The sequence below is a fragment of the Mustela putorius genome, unplaced genomic scaffold (assembly GCF_011764305.1).
Source record: "Mustela putorius furo isolate JIRA1106 unplaced genomic scaffold, ASM1176430v1.1 tig00003853_pilon_pilon_pilon, whole genome shotgun sequence".
Lineage (NCBI taxonomy): Eukaryota > Metazoa > Chordata > Mammalia > Carnivora > Mustelidae > Mustela > Mustela putorius.
This window is the reverse complement of record NW_025422005.1, coordinates 26,829,752-26,847,610: the sequence shown is the minus strand read 5'-3', so window position 1 is coordinate 26,847,610 and position 17,859 is coordinate 26,829,752. Positions and strand designations below refer to the sequence as shown.

Here is a 17,859-nt window from a genome sequence, read left to right as displayed (position 1 = left end):
GATAACTCCCAGTGCTAAGCAAGGGTCTGAGGTAGCTGGACACACCAACAAAGAGGGTTGTCCAGCTGGGAATTGGGCAAGGGTTCCACCAGAAAAGGACTCCAGATGTTTTTGAAGCCAGGAGAGCCTGGGCTGACTGAGTGGAGGTCTGTCTCACACACACACACACACACACACACACACATGAGAGACTGTTGGGTGAAGGTATGTCTAAATGCCCCATATGGATGGTGTGCAGTCAGCACCCTGACATGTGCAGGCTGTGTGTTTGCGGGTTACCATGGCAGGCTTGGCTGTCTCCCAAGGACATTCCCGTCCCTTCAGTCATCCACCTTTCTCCCAAAACCCAACCCTCTCCTCTTCTGCCCCCCTGCCGCAGAAGCAGGATCAAGGATTAAAGAAAGGGAATGAGAGGAATACTAAGAAGAATAGGAATTTAAAAAGCAGAAGGAAGATGTTTAAAAAAAAAAAAAGGCGAGAAGATGCTCAGATAAAAAAACATAGAATTCTGAAATAATCACAGCAAGTACTTATTACAGAGTGTGCGGTGTTCTGTGTTAAGTACCTGGTGAGTACTGGGTTGCTTCACCGTCATGCTCTCTGGTGAGGAAGATGTGGCACAGGGAGGTAGGTGAATGGATTTGGCCAACATCATCATGGAGCAGCCAGCAGCCAGAGAAGTGGCAGAGCCAGGGTGGTCTGCCTACAGCCTCTCTCTGTGCTGTACTGCCTACCCCTCAGGTGCCTACAGATGTAGTTCTCACTCTGACCAACCTGTGCCCCTGGGCGAGTCCCTCCTCGCCTCTGACCTCAGTTCCTGCAACTTCAACAACAGTGGCAACAAAGCAGGGTGACTCAGAGAGGACTGGATGTTTTCTGAGGCCCCTTTCTGGGGAAGCAGATGTTGAGAAAAGAAAATTGGAGATGCACAGGTAGGTTAAGAAGAGAGGGGGATTGACCCATGGTATGTATGTGGAGGGGACTTGAGTGGGGGTATCCCAGAGGCAGTGGCAGAACTCAGGTCTGAGTCATCTCAGTCTGGGGGACCATGGGGAAAAGGGGAGGAGGCTGGAAGCAGCAACATCACTAAGAACTTTTTGGAGGCTGGAACCACCAGCTAGGGTGGGGAAAGAAGCAGAGCTGGGTAGAGCTGCTGCCTCCGTGCCCAGGACAGACCAGAGGTCCGGAGTGTGTTTGTGTGTGTCTGGATATGTAGATGTGTGAGTGACGAGACCCCTTCTCCTCCATCCTCAAATTCAGTGGTGAGGCTCTAGGACAGGTGTATGTGGGTTAGTACATGGCATGCAGGTTGGTGGACCCTTTGGGGGAAGTCCAGGAGTGGCAAGGCCAGCGTTGCCTGTGCCCAGCTCTGGGGATCCCGTTCTCTCTCCAGCAGGATTCTGGCTGGGGAAGGCCAGAATGACAGGACAGGCTGCCTGTCCAGTGGCTTTTGTGGATTTTCTCACTCTACCCTGCTGCAGCTTGAGACACTCCCTTCTTGCCTGGTTCTCCTCCTTTCTACCCTGACTCTCCTCAGCTTACTTTTCTAGCTCATTGTTCAGCCACATCCTTCATGTTGGTTTTTCTTCCTCAGGGTTGAAGTTTCAGCCTTTTCTTCCTGTCTGCACTCTTCACGAGTGAGTGAGTTCATTCTTACGACTTTAGTGTCTGCTAGTCAGCTAGCAGACTAGCAGACTGTCTCCTAAGGACAGTCTGCTCAACTTTGTTCTATCTCTCAACTTTGTTCTATCCAGTCTGCATCCCTCCCTAAATATTCAGACCCACAAATGCAATTGCCGGGGAGTATTTCCTTCAGGCATCTCGTTGTAGCCATCTGAAACTTTCCAAGTCCACAAGCGAACTCGACATCCCCTCCACCCCCGCCACCCACCTCAACCTGCTTCTTCTCTGGGCTCGTACATGGTACCCTGTCCCTCAAATGGAAAACAGAGTCATCCCAGACTCTGGCCTTCCCTTCACCTTTGTAAACCAGTCGTCATGGAGTGTTGTCATTTCTAACCCTTACACATCTCTCCCCGTCCCCTGTCAGCCCTTTTTAGGGTCCCATAGTCTTTCTCATAGACCAGTGGTTCTCAAAGTGTGTTTCCTGGGCCAGTATCACCTATAGACTCCGCAACCTTGTTACAAGTGCTACTCCTTGGGCCTCACCCTGAATGTGGGGACTGAAAGTCTGTTTCAATACTCATCAGATGACTCAGAAGCTCAGTAAGGTTTGAGAACTACTGTCTAGACCATGACAACAACCCCCTACCTGGTCTCCTGCCTTCGTTCAGTATCCTGATGACGCACTTCCCATGCTACTTAGCGGTAAAAGGGAGGGAACCATGTAACCTTCCTGCTGAAAACTCTCCTGAGGCTCCTCATGGCCCATCTTCAGGGGGAAAAAAGTGTCAGCACCCTAACCAGCATTCCAGCTGCAACTGGTTTTTCCTTTCTGCCTCACGAAGTATTCTTTAAGAAGATGCAAGGAGAGACAGAGTGTGTCCTGCACTGGTTTGGGAGCATGGCAGGTGCTCAGTGGAAACTTATTAAAAAAATGATGAATGCATGAGTTTGTGAATTCCTCAGCTGACTGAGGAGTCTTTTTGGGAAGCTTCCATGTGAGCATGACCCCGGGTAGGTAGACAGAGAAACCACGTATACTCTGAGGAGATCATCTGATAAATGATTTTCCTTATGGCTACTAAGGAGATGGATGTTCGTGACCTGCGACTGCTTTGGGGGCTTCTAAAACCTACAGGGTCTTATGGCTGCAGACTCTGTTGCTCTTCTCTTTCAGGGCCAAGGGACTCCTCACTTTCTGAGGCATGGAAGTGGGCATTGCAGCTTGTGCTCTCTCTGGGACAGGAATGCACACGTGGAGGCCTGGGATGTGCACAGGGATACACATGCAGACTCTCCTGGGCACGTGGGGCATACGACATACCTAGAGACACTCTTGGGAAACATACATACACATGAGAACACAGGGCATGTATTGTCCTCATGTTCAGACACATCCTATTGCTCTTCTCCCGGTCTCAAGTTTTTCCCTCTCTTTTCAAAAAGCAAGCTTGCATTTGGATTTGACATTAAGAAAAAACTCAGGCCTGCCTCCTTTATTGACACAGCCACCCTCCTCCCCGCCTTTGGCAATCTGCTCTGCGCCTGGCTGGGTGTTTGCCGAGTGGGGGAGCATCTGGCACAAGGAGATGCTGAGGCGCCACCTGGTGGTTCTATCTCACAACTGCAGCTCAGGTCGCCCTTTCTCGCACCTGAATTACCAAAAGCAAGCTTCGTCTTGTTACAAAGTTAGCCTAGCCCCTCCCCCCATTCAGGAGCCCAGAACTCTCTGACCATCCCTCACTAAAGTACAGAGCTCAGTCTGCCTTTTGTTATAAGCCTTTCTGCAGGGTTTGGCTCCTCCATCTCGGGAGGGAGAGTATTTCGAGAGCTGGGACCATAGGTGGCCACTTGCTCTGGGCCCTTCCCTTCTCTTACTACTTCCCTAGATGATCTCCGTCACTCCCATGACTTTAAGACTCTACACTGCCAACTCCCAAATCTGTCACTCACCCAGACCGCTCTGAGCTCGACTGCAGAAAGCAACTGATGCCTGGCTGTTCCACACGCAGCACAAACTCACCATTTACCATATTGAGTTTATATTTTGCATTAACCTGTTTCCCAGTGTTCCCGGTGACAGTGAATGGCCCCATTATCCACTTAGTGGCCCAGATCAGGTATCCAGGAGGGCTCTTTATCCCTCCTCACTTCCAGTTAATCACCAAGCCCTATTAACTAACTCCTACCTATATTTTCTCCATCTTCACCGCCGCAGGCTTTTAGTTCAGACTTAGTACTTCCTCTCTGAGTTCCCTGCCTCAGTTGTCCCCCTCGCAGCCAGTCATCTTTAAAAATGCAAACTGGATCATAGTCTGTTAAAAAAAAAATCTCAGCATGATCACACATTTAAGCTTCTGAACATGGCATGCCAGGACTTGGAAGATCTGGTCCATGCCCACAGGTCCAACCTCATCGCACTTCACACTCTCTATTGTAGCAACAACGAGCTACTTGCGGTTCCAAAGCTCGCATGCGTTTATACCTGCTGTTCTTCTGCTTGTCTACCTGGCAAGTCCCTCCTCACCCCCAGGTCTCAGCAACTGCTTCCTGAGCTTTCTCAGACTTACTCAGCCAGGCTGAGGGGCTCCTCATGCTCCAGCCATACTTTCCTCAGACCCCCAGAGAAGCAACTGATTATACTTGTAGTGTCTGATGCCTCGTCTGTTTCCTCTCTAGATTTTAAGCTGCTTGATGGCAGGGTCTGTCTTTTCATATTTTCCCCAGGGAATCCATGCTAAGAACATGACTTTCTGTACATCTAATAAATAAATTTCCTCTATGCATAGCTCACCACAGACAGACACATGAGACATGCTTAGTGAATGTTGGCTTGAGGGCCTAGGGAGAGATGTCTGCCTAGTGTGGGCTGGGTGCTGGTCTGGCTCCAGTCTGACAGCTTTGGCTCAGGCCTGGTGAAGCAGTAGATGCTTGGCTCCCACCTCTTGCTGAAGCTCTCAGTCCCCTTCCCCCCCCCTTCTCATGTGGCATAGGACAGAGCTGAACAGGGCAACCTGGGTGGCTTGGTCGGTTAAGTGTCTGCCTTCAGCCGAGGTTATGATCCTAGAGTCCTGGGATTGAGCCCCACAGCCTGCTTCTCTCTCTCCCTCTGCCATTCCCCCTGCTTGTGCTGTCAAATAAATAATCTGAAAAAAGAAAAAAAAAAAGAGGTGAAGAGCTGGTTGCCTAAAAGCCATTTTGGCCTGGAGGTATTGTTGGGGCAGCAGTGATTTTGTTAAAAAAAAAAAAAAATTATCAACATTCCAAAATCAGAGTTTGAATAAAAATGAGGGTTTTTGACTTGTTTTTAAAAACTGGAAGATGTGGCACTACTACTACTTGGTGGCCCTTCATGTCAGCACTTCATTTGTACATAAGAGCCCCAAAGCCCCACTAGACTGGGCCCCCTTGGCACCAGTTTGCCATCCTGCTCTACAGGTGCTGGGTGTGGGCTAAGGAGTCAGCGGCCAGCCCCGTCTTGGCTCTGATACTGGCACACCATCTTGAGCCAACCACCTACCCATGCCAAAGGGTCTTCACCTGTAAAATCAGGATAATGCCTGTGTCACAGGATTCTGGGGCAGGCTCAATGAGAGAACACCTGTGGAAGTGTGTGTGGCAGGGCCTCGGCTCAGCAAATGGTAGTTGTGAGCTGCTGGAGTCTAGAAGGAAGAGAGAAGGTGCAGGACAGACCACACAAGGACCAGCAGGTCACCAATGAACATTTATTGAGTGTCCGCATGTGCACAGCTTTGAACTTGGAGATCACAGAACGCATTGGGGAGGGAAGGGGAGAGAGAAGCAAGGGGTGAGGTTTGGGGGAGGGTCCCCCGGGGTTCATAAGAAAGGTAGTCCCTGCCGGAGCCGCAAGTCGCGTCTCTCTGCAGAGAGGAATCATAAGCAGGGGTGGGAATTAAAGCCAGGCACCACGATGGCGATGAGGGGCAACCACTAAGGAAACATGCGGATTCTGGGTAAGTGTCCCTCCTGTTTCTGGCTCCAGCCAAGCCAGATGGCACAAGGGGGACAGGGATTCGATGCTCAGGTGTCCAAGCAGCGATAAGGGCAGGCAAAATAAATAAACCCTCAACCCCCATTGTCACTCTGCTGCAACATGACACAAAAGCTTAGAGGCCAGGGCCTAAGGACTCCTGGGTCCCCTCAAGGAAGCTCAGGTGGAAGGAGGTTTCCATACCCCCACACCAGGCCTGTCTGCCCCAAGATTCCCTGGAAGGATGGGGCAGCTCAGACCCTGGGTCATTGAATTTGATAGGAAGAACTGCGATGGTGGCCTGAGTCTGCTCTCCGCCCAAGGGGCTGAAGGCAAGAGCCAAATGGCCAATTTGAAGGACGTGGCCCTGGGAGGCTAGAGGGGACACCACAGCCTAGGGGAGCCCACGCCCTGGCCGGCAGGGTACATGGGCTGAGGCAGCCAGCTCCTGCCAGCCCTACACCACCCTGGGGCCTCCCTCCTGTGGAGGAGCCTGACAGAGGGCACAATGACAACCAGTGCCCACCCCCTTCCCTAGGGGCTGCTCCAACCTTCCCAGGCCTGGCAGGGACAGCCACATTGATTTTCAAGCCCATCCCTGCCCCCATGGGGACCCGGGGGAGGGGGGCGGGATGAAGTTCCTTATACTTGAGGGGTGGGCACTGTGCCCTTGCCCTCAGAAAAGCCAGAAAGCTGGGATGTTTGGGGGGGGGAGTTTGGGGAAGGGGGTCCAGTCTGGGAGCTTCAGGGAAGATGCCTCCTCCCTCCTTCCCTCACTGCCCACCCCTGGGTCTGACCCCAGCGGACACCCGCTCAGGGCTCTGACAGGCACTGCTCCAGGGCGGCCATGCGGTAGTGGCTGGCCGTCTCCTCACCCGCCTGCAGCCGCATGGCCTCCCGGCACAGCCGGTTGGCCCGTGCCAGCTCCACCAGGACGCCCTGATAGGCAGCGACCATCTCGGGCTTGACGGAGTTGGGGCTGACGCTGGCAAGCAGCTGGAGCAGCTCTTGTGGCCAGCGGGAGCGCAGGGCGGCGGGGGCCAGCCAGGGCAGCAGGGGCACGCAGCCCGTGAAGGCCTGCATGCCCAGGAACCAGAGCTCCTGCAGGTCGGCCCAGATGCCCTCGTAGTCGGGGGACAGGACCAGCACTGCCTGGTCTGAGCCCGGCGTGGCCCGCGCCACGTGGGACTGTGACAGAAAGAGGATGGCGGCTGCGAAGAAACCTCGGGAGGCCGGCGTTCCCTGGAGAGCTGGAAGGCAAGGGAGTGGAGGGCACATGAGGCTGGCGGGCCGGCTGCTTGCCCAGACCCTTACTTTCCCCTCTCGTGGCGGACACACTCCAGGAGCCCAAGCACGCCCTGCCATCAGCCTGCCTGGGCTCAAGCCCTACCGGCGACTCCACTGTGTGACCTTGGCTAATCCACTTTCCTGGCTCTCATTTCCTTACTTGTGAAACGGGGCCAACAGTGCTAATCTTAGCAATCCGTTGTGAGAATTAAATGTAATAATCTTGGTACACTCAAGCTCAGGGTCAGGCCTTCCTGTAGCCGGGGTGGTGATGGGAGAACCTCTGGGCCTAGAAAGCTCCCGGCGGCACAGCTCAGGCCAATTGATTTTTGGGCCAGAAGAGGGCGCCAGAGGGGGGCCCAGGGCTTGGCTTACCTGCCAAGAAGCGGGGCTCACCCCCATACTGCAGACCCTCTCAGGGAGGCTGTCAGTGCAACCTGGTGGCACTTGTGGGTGAACAGCACTGGGGCTCTACTCAGGGGCTGAGATGAGGCAGCCTGGGACTGCGGGAGCACGGGGCTAGAGCACACGGGCGGCTTGGGGTCCACTGGGACATGTTCCCTTCCCACTGCTGGGGGACCCTGCTGGGATCCCCACACAGGGAACAGAGAGGCAGCTGAGGGTACAGGCTCGTTACGCCCTGTTCCCGGGCATCTGCTCAGCTCCTCCAACCTGACAGATGGGGCACAGGGAACAGGCGGGGACAGAGGGACCTAAGCAGACACCCACGGCCAAAGTGGGAGACACGGAGGGCTGGCAGGGGCAGGAGGGGATGTCCTCCCTCCCCCTGCACAGAGCCAGGGGGAGGCAGGGTTGCGGAGGTCTGTGCACAGGAGCACCAAAGTACTGAAGCCTGTCACGAGGGAGGTGAGGTGCTGAGCAGAGAAAAACCTCAATGGGAGGAATAAGCTTTCTGACTCAAGGCCTGGGTGGGGGAGGCTCCACCTTGAAAACACTGGATTCAGACTCCTTGGGCTGCTGGGAATTCCAGGTGCTTATGCCTGTGCCTTCGAGCAGGCCTGTTCTTACACCCACCAGACCTTGCCTTAAAAGTCTTCAGAAGGAAGAGAATGTTATCATTTGGCGAAGAAGGGTGGGGTAGGGTGGGGGATGGAGACACACTTCAGAGACTGCCTCTCGACTGGAAAATTCTGTTCAAACCGTTCCTTGCAAATGGGAACTTATGCCCAGAAGACAACAGGTCCACCCAGGTCCTTTGCCCCTACCCTTTAGGACTGGGTCCCCAGGGCCTTACCTGGAGAGGTGCTGAGGAGCCGGGCCATGAGAAGGCCCAGGGTGGCCACATTGGCAGCCAGAAGCAATCTCCCGGGCTGCTGCACCAGTGAGGGCAGCGACGTCATCAGGGTGTTCATGAGAGATGTGAAGCAGGCATCTCGCCTGCGGAGAAAGGGAGGGAAAGATGGGGGAGGAGTGGTTGGTGGAGCTAGACCAAGGCCCAGGAAAACCTGGGATTCTGGGCTCCCAGATTCACCAGTTAGGGTTTGGCAAGAAATGGGGCAGCAGGGTCAAGAGTTAACTTTGGGCCCATTCATGACCTCTGGGGAGCAGGGACAGGTCACGGCTGGAACAGAAAGACAGGCCCAGAGGGCTTCTGGACACGCCAAATCCTCACGTGGGGTGTCTCTGTCTGTCCTGGGAGCCTTTCATTCTAACCGTAACAGGAACCCACGGGCACAGGGAAGCAAAGTCGAGATGGAGATCCGAGGGGAGTCTGAGCAGCCCCCCTTGCTTCCTCCCACCTCCTCCCCGGCCTCACTTGATCAGCCCCGGTGCGGTGACCACGAGGTTGAGGAAGATGTGACAGCAGGTCTGCAGGCCGATCTCCACGCTGTCAGGCAGCACTGAGGTATCATGGCCCGGGGACGTGAGCTCCCACTGCTGCAAGAAATACTTGCAGAGAAGTGAGGGGGCTCCCTCCTTGATCAGGATCTCCCGGGGCCCATCTTCGACAGTCAGGTGGCACCAGCCGGGCAGAAGGAGCCTAGGGGCGTGGAAGGAACAGACGTGTAAGGGGCGGGGAGAGATGAAGGCACAAGGAGTCCCTCTTTTGGGGCATCCCACCTGAGAAAAATGAAAGCAGGGGGGAAGGACCCAGCTTTGTAGGTCCCGCAGAGAACATACGCTGTGGTCCTTCACGGGCCTGGGCTCAAACTTGGGCTCTGCCTTGTGGTGCACGGGTGGGCCAGTTACTTTAACCCTGAGTCTCGGTTTGCTCATCCTGAACACACAGATGAGACTTGTCATAGATCTGCTGTGTGGACCAAATGAGATTGTTTTGGTAAAAGGTAGAGCAAAATGCCTGGCGTGTAGTAACTGCTCGATAAGCACGAGTTCTCTCTTTATAGACAAATCTGGACTGGGCAAGTAAGACTTGGCTGAGCAGGAGTCCTGCGTGAACAAGCCCCCCCAAAACCCAGAAATAATCCTAAAGGAAATCTCATGCCCCAATCAGGAAGCCTGGCACAGAGCAGTTTGGGGGAGTGGGGGGGAGGAGGTGTCCCCCTGTTACACTTTTCTTTAGAACAGTCTGGCTGGACAGACTCTAACTACAAACTCACCGGAGAGCATCCCCCGGCCAGGTGGGCCCTGGGGCGGTGGGGGAGATGGCCAGGGTGGCCACCTGCTGGGAGAGGTCATTCGCCTCCTCGGCCTCCTCGTAGAGGGTCTTGGCATAGCGCACAAGGAAGGGCAGCAGCTGGCAGACCTCCTTGCGCAGGGATGAGGTCTCCTCGGCCAGCCAGGCCCCCAGGATCCGCACCGAAGCAAACACAAAGGGCTCCTTCTGCTTCTCTGGCCCCACCTGTTGCCATGGGACCCCCGTGAGATGGAGCAGGACCAGAGACCCTCCCCGGCCGGGACAGCATGCCAGCCAGCCTAGGAATAACACAACTAGAAGGGAATTCTGGCTGGGGAGCCCCTCAGAGGGAAGCCCAGTGTACCCAGCACCTGGCACACGGTTAAAGACGCACCCAGCAGGGGCCTGGCATAGAGCAAGCCCTCAGGGCATGTCTGCTGGGGGAACTGGACTTCAGACAACATGTCCCCACACTCGCTGGGGCTCAACCCCCCCCCCCCACCTCTAAAGTACCTCAAGGCTCCAACACAACTCACAGGTCCAAAGCTAATTAGACCCTCCCTCTATAGCAGCTCTGACCTGGGAGGAGTTAGCTGAACCTCTCCAGAGGCCAGGAACCAGCAGCCCCGCTCCTTTGCCCGGCTCTGGCACAGGTCTGTACATGCAGGTGCATGAAACAATGCGAGACGTTGAGCCGAACAGACTGCTTCGATTTGGTGTGCGTGTGTACTGGGGGGGAGGGTAGTGAGTGGGAAGTCACCGTGTTGTGTGTGTGTGCGTGTGTGTGTATTGTGATGTGAGTGCACATATGGTGTGTGGTATGGTGCTTGTGTGGAGGCTCAGGGGGGAGGGAGAGGGAGGCTCGGCCACACTACTCCCGGGAGTGCTGCAGGATCAGCCCTCAGAGTGGCATCTTGCCCTCTCCCCATTACTCCAGACATAAATTCACGTTCCTCTTTGCCTTGCCTTCCAGCCCCCGCCCCACTCCCCCCGCCCCGCCACACTAGGCTCCCTGTGCGGGGCTGCTGTGCCCTCACCTGCAGCAGGTAGTGGATGACAGCCCCAATGGCCTCCTTCATGATGCTCACGAGCTGCACCTTCTGAGGCTCCTTGAGCAGCGACTGCTCACAGCGGGTGCACTCCTGGATCCCCAACTCCATGAGGGCGTAGCAGGCGGTCACCACATCCTCTTTGACTTCTGTGCCGGTCTCCTCCAGCGCCAGCCGTACCTCCACACATGCCAGATTCACCAACAAGGCCAGGAACTTGCTCCCGGAGTTGCCCACTGGGATCCAGTCGGAGCCGCAGGCGTGCGCCAGGCGGGCGGCCAGCTTTAGGGCGGGGTTGCGCTGCCAGGAGCTCAGCTTGCTGCCCAGGATGCGTGCCAGCCCGGCCTGCAGATCCCGGAGGCACTCAGAGGGCACGGTTGTCGGGGGCAGAAAGAGGGGCAGCAGCTGGCAGAGCTCAAACTTGCTGGCATCCTCGGCTTTCTGGAAATCTTCACTGAGGCCCCGTAACACAGCTAGGAGGTCAGGCTCCGCCTCCTTCCAGCACTGGGTCTCCGCAGCTGCCAGCAGCCCCACCAGAAGTGCCAGGGCCTGGTCAAAGCCATAGCCGTGGCCCAGGTATGCTTGACACAGGGCAGACACGGTGCCCCCAGCAATGAGGTGCCGGGGCCCACGGGGTGTGCCTGCCACAGCTGTCAGGCACTGGTAGGTGTCATCGATCATGGAACGGCGAGCAGCATCATCCGGGTCCCCCCGGGCAGTGAGGAAGGTGCTAAGGATGGGGATCTTGTTCAGCACCTGGGGATGGGCGGCCAGTTCAGGGTCACTGCAGAAGCAGGCCAGCAGGGCCACACCCAGGGCTCGGAGAACATGGTCGGGGCAGCCATCTGGTGCCTCCTTGGTGGTCAGAAGACGATTGGGGAAGGTGAAGCCTACAGCATCGAAGATCCGCCGCCGAGTTTTGGCATCGATGTCACCTGCTTTGACTGCCTTGGTCACCTAAGGGGGGTATGTGCTATCAGCGGGATGAAAGGAAGACTGCCCCCTTGCCCCCTGGGGGCGCTGACAGTTAGTAAGGTTAGGTCATGGAAGGGGACGCATGCGAGGATCCAGAGGTCATTTCATCCAGCTCCTTCCCTCCCCTGGGTTGTGACCTCTGGGATCCCTCATCTGTGATTACCTCCACAAAAGGGAGGTCCAAGCCTCCTCAACTACTCATGCTGCCGTTTCATCGCCTGGCCATTTGAGAAGTTCTTCCTGATATTTCATCTAGATGCCAACAACCTGAGTTGGGCTTCGATCTCACTTTAAAATCTCCCATGGGTTTAGGGTCTCTCCCTAATTGCTCCCCCCCCAGAGAAGCCTCTGATCCATTCCCGCCACCTTCTCAGGGGAAATGGCTCCTGTGTCTCTCCACTCTGCCTGTCAAAACATTTCCCCTTACATTTCACCTCAACACCTCCTCTGCTGCAGTGTGAGCCCTTGACTCTGGAGCCTTCTTCCTGTTGCCATGGCAAACAAGCAGCGACTGTACTCCCTCCTCCCTTCACCCCCCACACACCAACCCCCCCTTCCCAGCACTGCAGCTCCTGCTCGGCTGGCCCCAGCGTGGTTCCTCCAACAGGGCTAAGCCCCAAACCAGCATCCTCACCCTCAACCTACCTACTGCCTCCCGGCCATCCCCTGAGACCCCTTCCCAGTTACTTCTAGTTCTGCTGTTCTCTCCACCCCCAGAGCAATCATCTCCAGCCCTCAAGTACTCTGCACTAGTTACTACCTGCTGCTGTCACCCTATGAGTCAGCTCCCATCTGCTCCGGGACGCCCCAGAGAGCAGACCCAGGCAGCCTCCTCCGAGGCTCCTAGGGACCCAAGTCTTATTCACCCCCCTTCTCCCCTTTGGCCCCATACTCAGGGGAGCAAAGAATAGTCCAAAGGTAGGCTTCTGGGGCCTTCTTTGGTGCCTCCAGGAATGCCAGCAATCACCTATGTATCCTTGGGGACTTTTTGTCTCCATTCAAAGGGGTCCCAACCACCCAGCCCTTCCCACCTCCCAATTTTCAGTCAGTGCCTTACTAGCAGCAGGGCTGCAAACTGCTCGCTGTCATTCTTGGCCTCACGGAGGGCTCCCAGGTAGCGCTCCAGGGTGGGGTTCCGGCTCTCTGCCTGGTTCAGAGCTGGCTCGCAATCCGAGGCCATGATGCCCGCCTTGCCCAACTGTGAACACAAGAGGGACTGAGCATCCCTCTGCAGAGGAGGGGTGGGGGTGGGAGTGGAGGATGGAGGGAGGGATTAGCACAGAGGGAGGGATCAGGAGGGATGGGTTGCACAAGACTGACCTCCCTTGTGGCAGCCCCTTAAAGGCACTGGACCCTCAAGTCCTTAGGGATGAAGAAGGGACCCTGGTCCAAGGTCACCTCCAGAAAGCGGGAAGGAAGGGCCATGCATCCTGCTGCTCAGCTGGACAGCTCTCCTTACCAATTTCCCAGGAGTGGGAGGGGGCTGGCCCCACTGTTCAGCTGTCCCCTGGCACCAGAGGCCTGGTTTAATCTCCCTCCACCCAGGCATATACCAGGAGGGAGAGGTGAGGACAGACAGGAAGGAATGGAGACATACATGGGTGAAGTTCGATTATCCGGACTCAGACTGACATGAGGGAAAAGGGCATCCTAGGTTTCCCTTCCCCTCCCTTCTCCAGAACAGGCAGGAGACAAGCTTCAGCAGAAGTGCGGATGCAGGGTGCTGACGAGGGAAGGCTTGGAGGCCCCTCTGGGGACCCCACCCCTCCAGCCAGGGCTCTCAATCGCCCCCGCAGGCTCCTTGCCTCCTCTCCTTTCCCTCCCTCGGGCAGAAGCTGCAGCAGCAGCAGCAGCGGCAGCGGCAGCAGCAGAAGCAGCGGTAGAATTAACCCTTCGCGTTCCCTCTTCTCACCCTCCCCGCCCCGCTACCAGCCTGTAGATGCCGGCAGGGGCTGCTGGAGAAGCAAGAAGGGGTCCCGGGTAGCTCCCAGGACAACGGAGAATCCAAAAGCCGGATAATCGAAGCAGGGCTGCTGAGATGGGGAGATGAGAAGGGGAAGAGGGTTCCTGGCGGTCACCACCTGTCCCGCCGCAGCCAGGTCACAACACGACATTGATGAAGTCACGACAGGGCGGCGATGAGATCACACTTCACGATGGCGCGGTGATGTCACGAAGAGATCACGGCAAAAATCACGACATGGACAGCCCCCAAAGATGACAGGGCAAATTAAAAAAAAATATATATAGGTATATATTGAAAAGGGCTGTGACAAAATGGAGTCTCGACAGGGCACGATGATGTCGCGATATGGCGCGATGGAGTCGCGATAGGGTCCCCGGGGTGTGTCGGCATCGATCAGCGCCGGCTCGGCGAGGCCCCGGCTGGGATGTAGGGGAGGGCCTGAAGGGGGCTGAGCTCACCAGGCTGCGGCCCGGAGCGGCGAAATCTTCTCCGAGCCCGATGCTCCGGGAGCCTGGGGCCGCTGCTCACGCCGCTTTGCCCACTCCGGCTCCAGGCGGCTGCAGCTCCACCCCCACCCCCGCAGCGCTCTCGACCAATCCTCGGCGGCTTCACTTCAGGCTCTGACCAATGGCACGCCTGGGCGCTAAGCCGTAGGGGGTGCTGCCGTTGCCGCCATCTTGGTTGTGGGTATTGCCCGAGTCCAGGGCCTGGGGCTCGCGGAGGGCAGGCGAAGGAGCAGACTTCCTGTGGAGAGCGGGAGGAGACTGCCTGGGGGGTCCAGGTTCCTTCGCTCGTGCGTAGTTCTGTCCCTCAGCACTGCCCCTCCTCCCCCTCCGGCTCGCGGCTGGACTTGAGCTTCCGGGGAGGGGGGTGCTCGGGAGGGCTGGTTAGCATGAAGAGTGTGTTTCCGGGTTGAGCCCGGGAGGTGGGAGGAGGCGGCGTTTCCGGTCGCGGTCGCTGTCCTGGGAGGCTGAGGCGAGAGGGAGCTGTCCGGGTGGGGAGCCCGCACTACCTTCTTCCTTTTCCTCCGCCTCCGGGTGAGGGGAGCGAAGGTTGGGGCCCCGACCCCATGGACCGGGAGGAGGCGGAGGCCGCCGAGAGCCGGGGCCCTGCTGTGTGGCCCTGAGCCCCGGTAGGTGGCCGGGGGCGGCTGGCTGCCAGGCCAAGGACCACGAGCTCAGGGGAGGGGCAAGCGGGACGGGCTATTTCTGAGGGTGCGCTGGCCGGGTGTTGGGACCCGGAGGTGGCGCTCCTGGCCCGGCTAGGGCAGCCAGCTGCTTCTGGCTTTTTGCAGGTGCGGAGCTGGAGTCCCAGGCCAAACCCCGCTTCTCTCGGGCCCGGGCCTGGTCACGCAGCATCCTTCATCCCTTGACAGACTGACCGGTCTCAGGGCACCGCTGTCCTTCCTCCCTCGACTTCGGCAGCCTCGCCCTTAGCCTTAGTCTCTTGTGTTTGGTCTCCTCACCAAGATAGAAAGTTGACGCGGAATAAGGGGGGCGGGGCTGAGCACGGCGGGTAAATTACCCTGCGAAACCTGCCTTATTCCGGATTTAGAAAATTATTCCCCACGGAGGGGTTCTGTGGTGTCTGCATTGAGCACAAAGGTGAAAAGCAGGAAGTCAAAAGAGAAAACCTCAGGCGATTCTAGGAATGCTTTTCCTGCTCTCGCCTCCTGGTGCTTGTGCTCAACCGACCATAGATGCAGTTAGTGTAGAGCATTAGCTGACTGTCCTTGTGCTTTCTTCTGTGATTAACAGCCTGGGAGCTGGGAACAAACTGGAAAGACGGCCTCCCAGAACAATCTGTTCATTTTTCCAGCTATTTGGAAAACAATGTCTGCAAATATAAGCAGAGTTATTCATGGCAGTCTGTTCTGTAACTTTCCCAAATATCTTGAGACTTTTTTTTTTTTTAAAGAGCTTTATTCTTGATTACTCATACCAGCTGAATAGGCTGTTTCAGACTTGCTCTGTCGTTGTTCAAACATATCTTATCGCTGTGTACATAAATGGAGTTCCACGTATGTAGCTGACAGACTGAACTATGATACATCCCCCATCAACCTGAAGTATTAAGTAAACATTACCCCCTGCTCTGTCTGAACAGCTGCTGCAACAGAGAGTGCTTTTATTTCGGGTGTACTTGTAACGCCCTAAATGCCAAAACTATTGCAAGCTTTTCTAGATTTTCGTTTGTCAAGTATTGTGGGGGTGTGTTTTCTCTCCCTGGGTTTTTACCCTTTGATTCTATAACAAACCCTTTGGATCTTGGTGATGTGTTGTTCTTGCCTCTGGTCAGCAAGGCTTTGAGGACTCTAGCAGTGATTTGTGCCCTTAGGCAATTGTAGATTTCAGAGGCTTGGCTGGTTGGGAGTGCACATGAAAAGAGCTCTGCCTCTCTCTTATGCATGGCTTGTAAGACATTGCACTTCTAATCTGCTTGCTAATTCAATGGTGTTTATTACTCCCATTTTCAAAACCTATTCATTTCTTTTATGCTTCTATCGCCCACCTGTCCCGCTATTGATGACAGGTGTTGAGTCACTTTGAGTTTAAAATCCTTTTGTGGTAGGCAGAAATGTGTTGGGTAAGATCCGTACACACACACACACACACACTCACTCTCTCTCTCTCTCTCTCTCTCTCTCCCTGTTCCATCTTGGAAGGCTAGAGAAGTTGCTGGATAGACTTTCTAACTTCGGCTCCATTTCATAATCTCTTGAACATGTCACTGGCCCACACATCTTTCAGCTCCCTGCTCCCTAACATACAACTTCAAAACTACTAGAAATCTGAATGGATGGAAGTGAATGAGGAAGAAGTCCTTCAGATGCTTGAGGCTAGGTGAAGACCTTTTCTTGGGTGGGCTCTTTGTCAGTTTTGCAGCTGTCTGTGCATGTGTGTGTGTGCATGTGTTTATTTTCTGGTCTTAGTCAGTATTGATACCCAGCCTTTGTGATGCCAGTATCCATGTATGCTGGCTGCGGTTGGGGGTTGGAGTCATTTGCCACATGTGGGTGACAGGTGCACTTTTAGGACAGAAGAATTTGAATTGCTTCTTCAGAACTCAACCAATCTTCATGACATTGCGAAGATTTATATAATAATTTAAAAAGTTGTATAAGACAGATGAAACAGATGAAAATTATTTTTTCTCTGGAAGGGACCTAAATTATTGGCTCCTAGATTCTGGAATAGCCAGAATAATATCTAGCACATAGTAAGGGCTGTGCAAATATCTGTTGAGTATACCTATGAAATCAAGTCAGGAATTGCAAATGATTCTAGAGATCAGGGAGGTGACATCGAAGTATAACGTGGATAGATTTTTAAGATCATAGTGGTTGGGCAGTAGTAAATGGGAGAGTGCATGCGTTTCCTAAAGACAGTCACATGAAAATTTTTTTTAAAGCACAGCTAGACAAAACTCTCAGGTGCTCAAATCTGGTAGTCCAAACTCTTCATAGATAAGAAAGTGTGTTTGGTCAAAGTCAGAAAGCTCTTAGTGGCAGAACTGGAACTGAAACTCTTTAGGCTGGTGTTTTCCATTCTTCCTCACTGGTGATTTACTGTTAGCTTAGAAAATAATAGAATGTAAAATGTTTCAGTTTTACAGTGGATTCATTTCATATCCCTTGCTATGTTTTTATCCTGATAATTACAGGCTTTGTCAAGGCTCAGGTTTAAAATTTACAGGCAGGTATGAACAGTGAAAGACAAACTTGAAATTTCTCTTCCCCCTAATCTGTCACATTCTCTAGCACTCTTCATTTCCAGGAATCAATTATTAATTACTTGGCATATAATTTCTTCTCTTTCTGTCTTTATAGTGAATTGGTTCCGCCTGTCTGAAAGGCCATGGAGAAGAGGCTGGGAGTCAAGCCAAGCCCTGCTTCCTGGATTTTATTGGGATTTTGTTGGCAGATATCCGTGAAATGGTTGAGAAGCCTATACCCGTTTTATACTTGCTTCTGCTTCAGTGCTCTGTGGTTGTCAACAGGTACCATTTTCTTTATATAGATTTAAGATAAAAGGGCACTTTGTGTAAGTCTTTCTGTTCATATTAAAGACAAGTAGGAGGCAGAAAAGTAATCTGCTAATTGACAGAAATGGTCATCCTTTGTGTTTTAAGATTTTATTTATTTATGTGTCAGAGAGAGAGAGAGAGAGAGCTCAAGCAAGGGAAGCAGAAGGCAGAGGAAGAAGAAGGCTCCCTACTGAGCAAGGATCCCAATGGGGGACTTGATGTGGGGCTCAATCCCAGGACCCTGGGATCAGGACCTGAGCCAAAGGCTGATGCTTAACCAACTGAGCCACCCAGCAGTATGAATGGTCATCGTTTTGGTGGACACTTAGTTTGTTGGGTTTATTTG

General features: G+C 54.4%; 2 protein-coding genes across 9 annotated transcripts in view; one reads left to right on the top strand and one right to left on the bottom strand.

Moving 5' to 3' along the window:
* Positions 1-5,334: 5,334 nt before the first annotated feature.
* Positions 5,335-14,033, bottom strand: NCDN (neurochondrin). 2 transcript variants are annotated; one of them, XM_045064185.1, is made up of 8 exons: positions 13,603-14,033; positions 12,579-12,719; positions 10,535-11,503; positions 10,077-10,226; positions 9,481-9,722; positions 8,679-8,903; positions 8,157-8,299; positions 5,335-6,864 (listed from the first exon to the last, which is right to left on the bottom strand). In XM_045064185.1, exons 1-8 carry the CDS (start codon positions 13,633-13,635, stop codon positions 6,428-6,430), a joined length of 2,340 nt encoding a protein of 779 aa, XP_044920120.1. In that variant the 5' UTR covers positions 13,636-14,033; the 3' UTR covers positions 5,335-6,427. The 2 variants fall into 2 exon arrangements, with proteins under 2 accessions (XP_044920120.1, XP_004740878.1); XM_004740821.3 differs by lacking the exon at positions 10,077-10,226 and having other exon boundaries at positions 13,603-14,030.
* Positions 14,034-14,160: 127 nt separating this feature from the next.
* KIAA0319L (KIAA0319 like) overlaps positions 14,161-17,859 on the top strand; it is a 90,254-nt gene continuing 86,555 nt past the window's right edge. For 2 of the 7 annotated variants that reach the window (XM_004740814.3, XM_045064184.1), the window contains exons 1-2: positions 14,430-14,619; positions 17,317-17,486. In XM_004740814.3, the coding sequence (XP_004740871.1) occupies positions 17,345-17,486 (142 nt within the window). In that variant the 5' untranslated portion in view covers positions 14,430-14,619; positions 17,317-17,344. Of the gene's footprint in view, positions 14,281-14,425; positions 14,620-17,001; positions 17,187-17,316; positions 17,487-17,859 lie in introns of those variants that run through there. The other 5 variants (XM_004740817.3, XM_004740816.3, XM_004740820.3 and 2 more) reach the window with 5 other exon arrangements.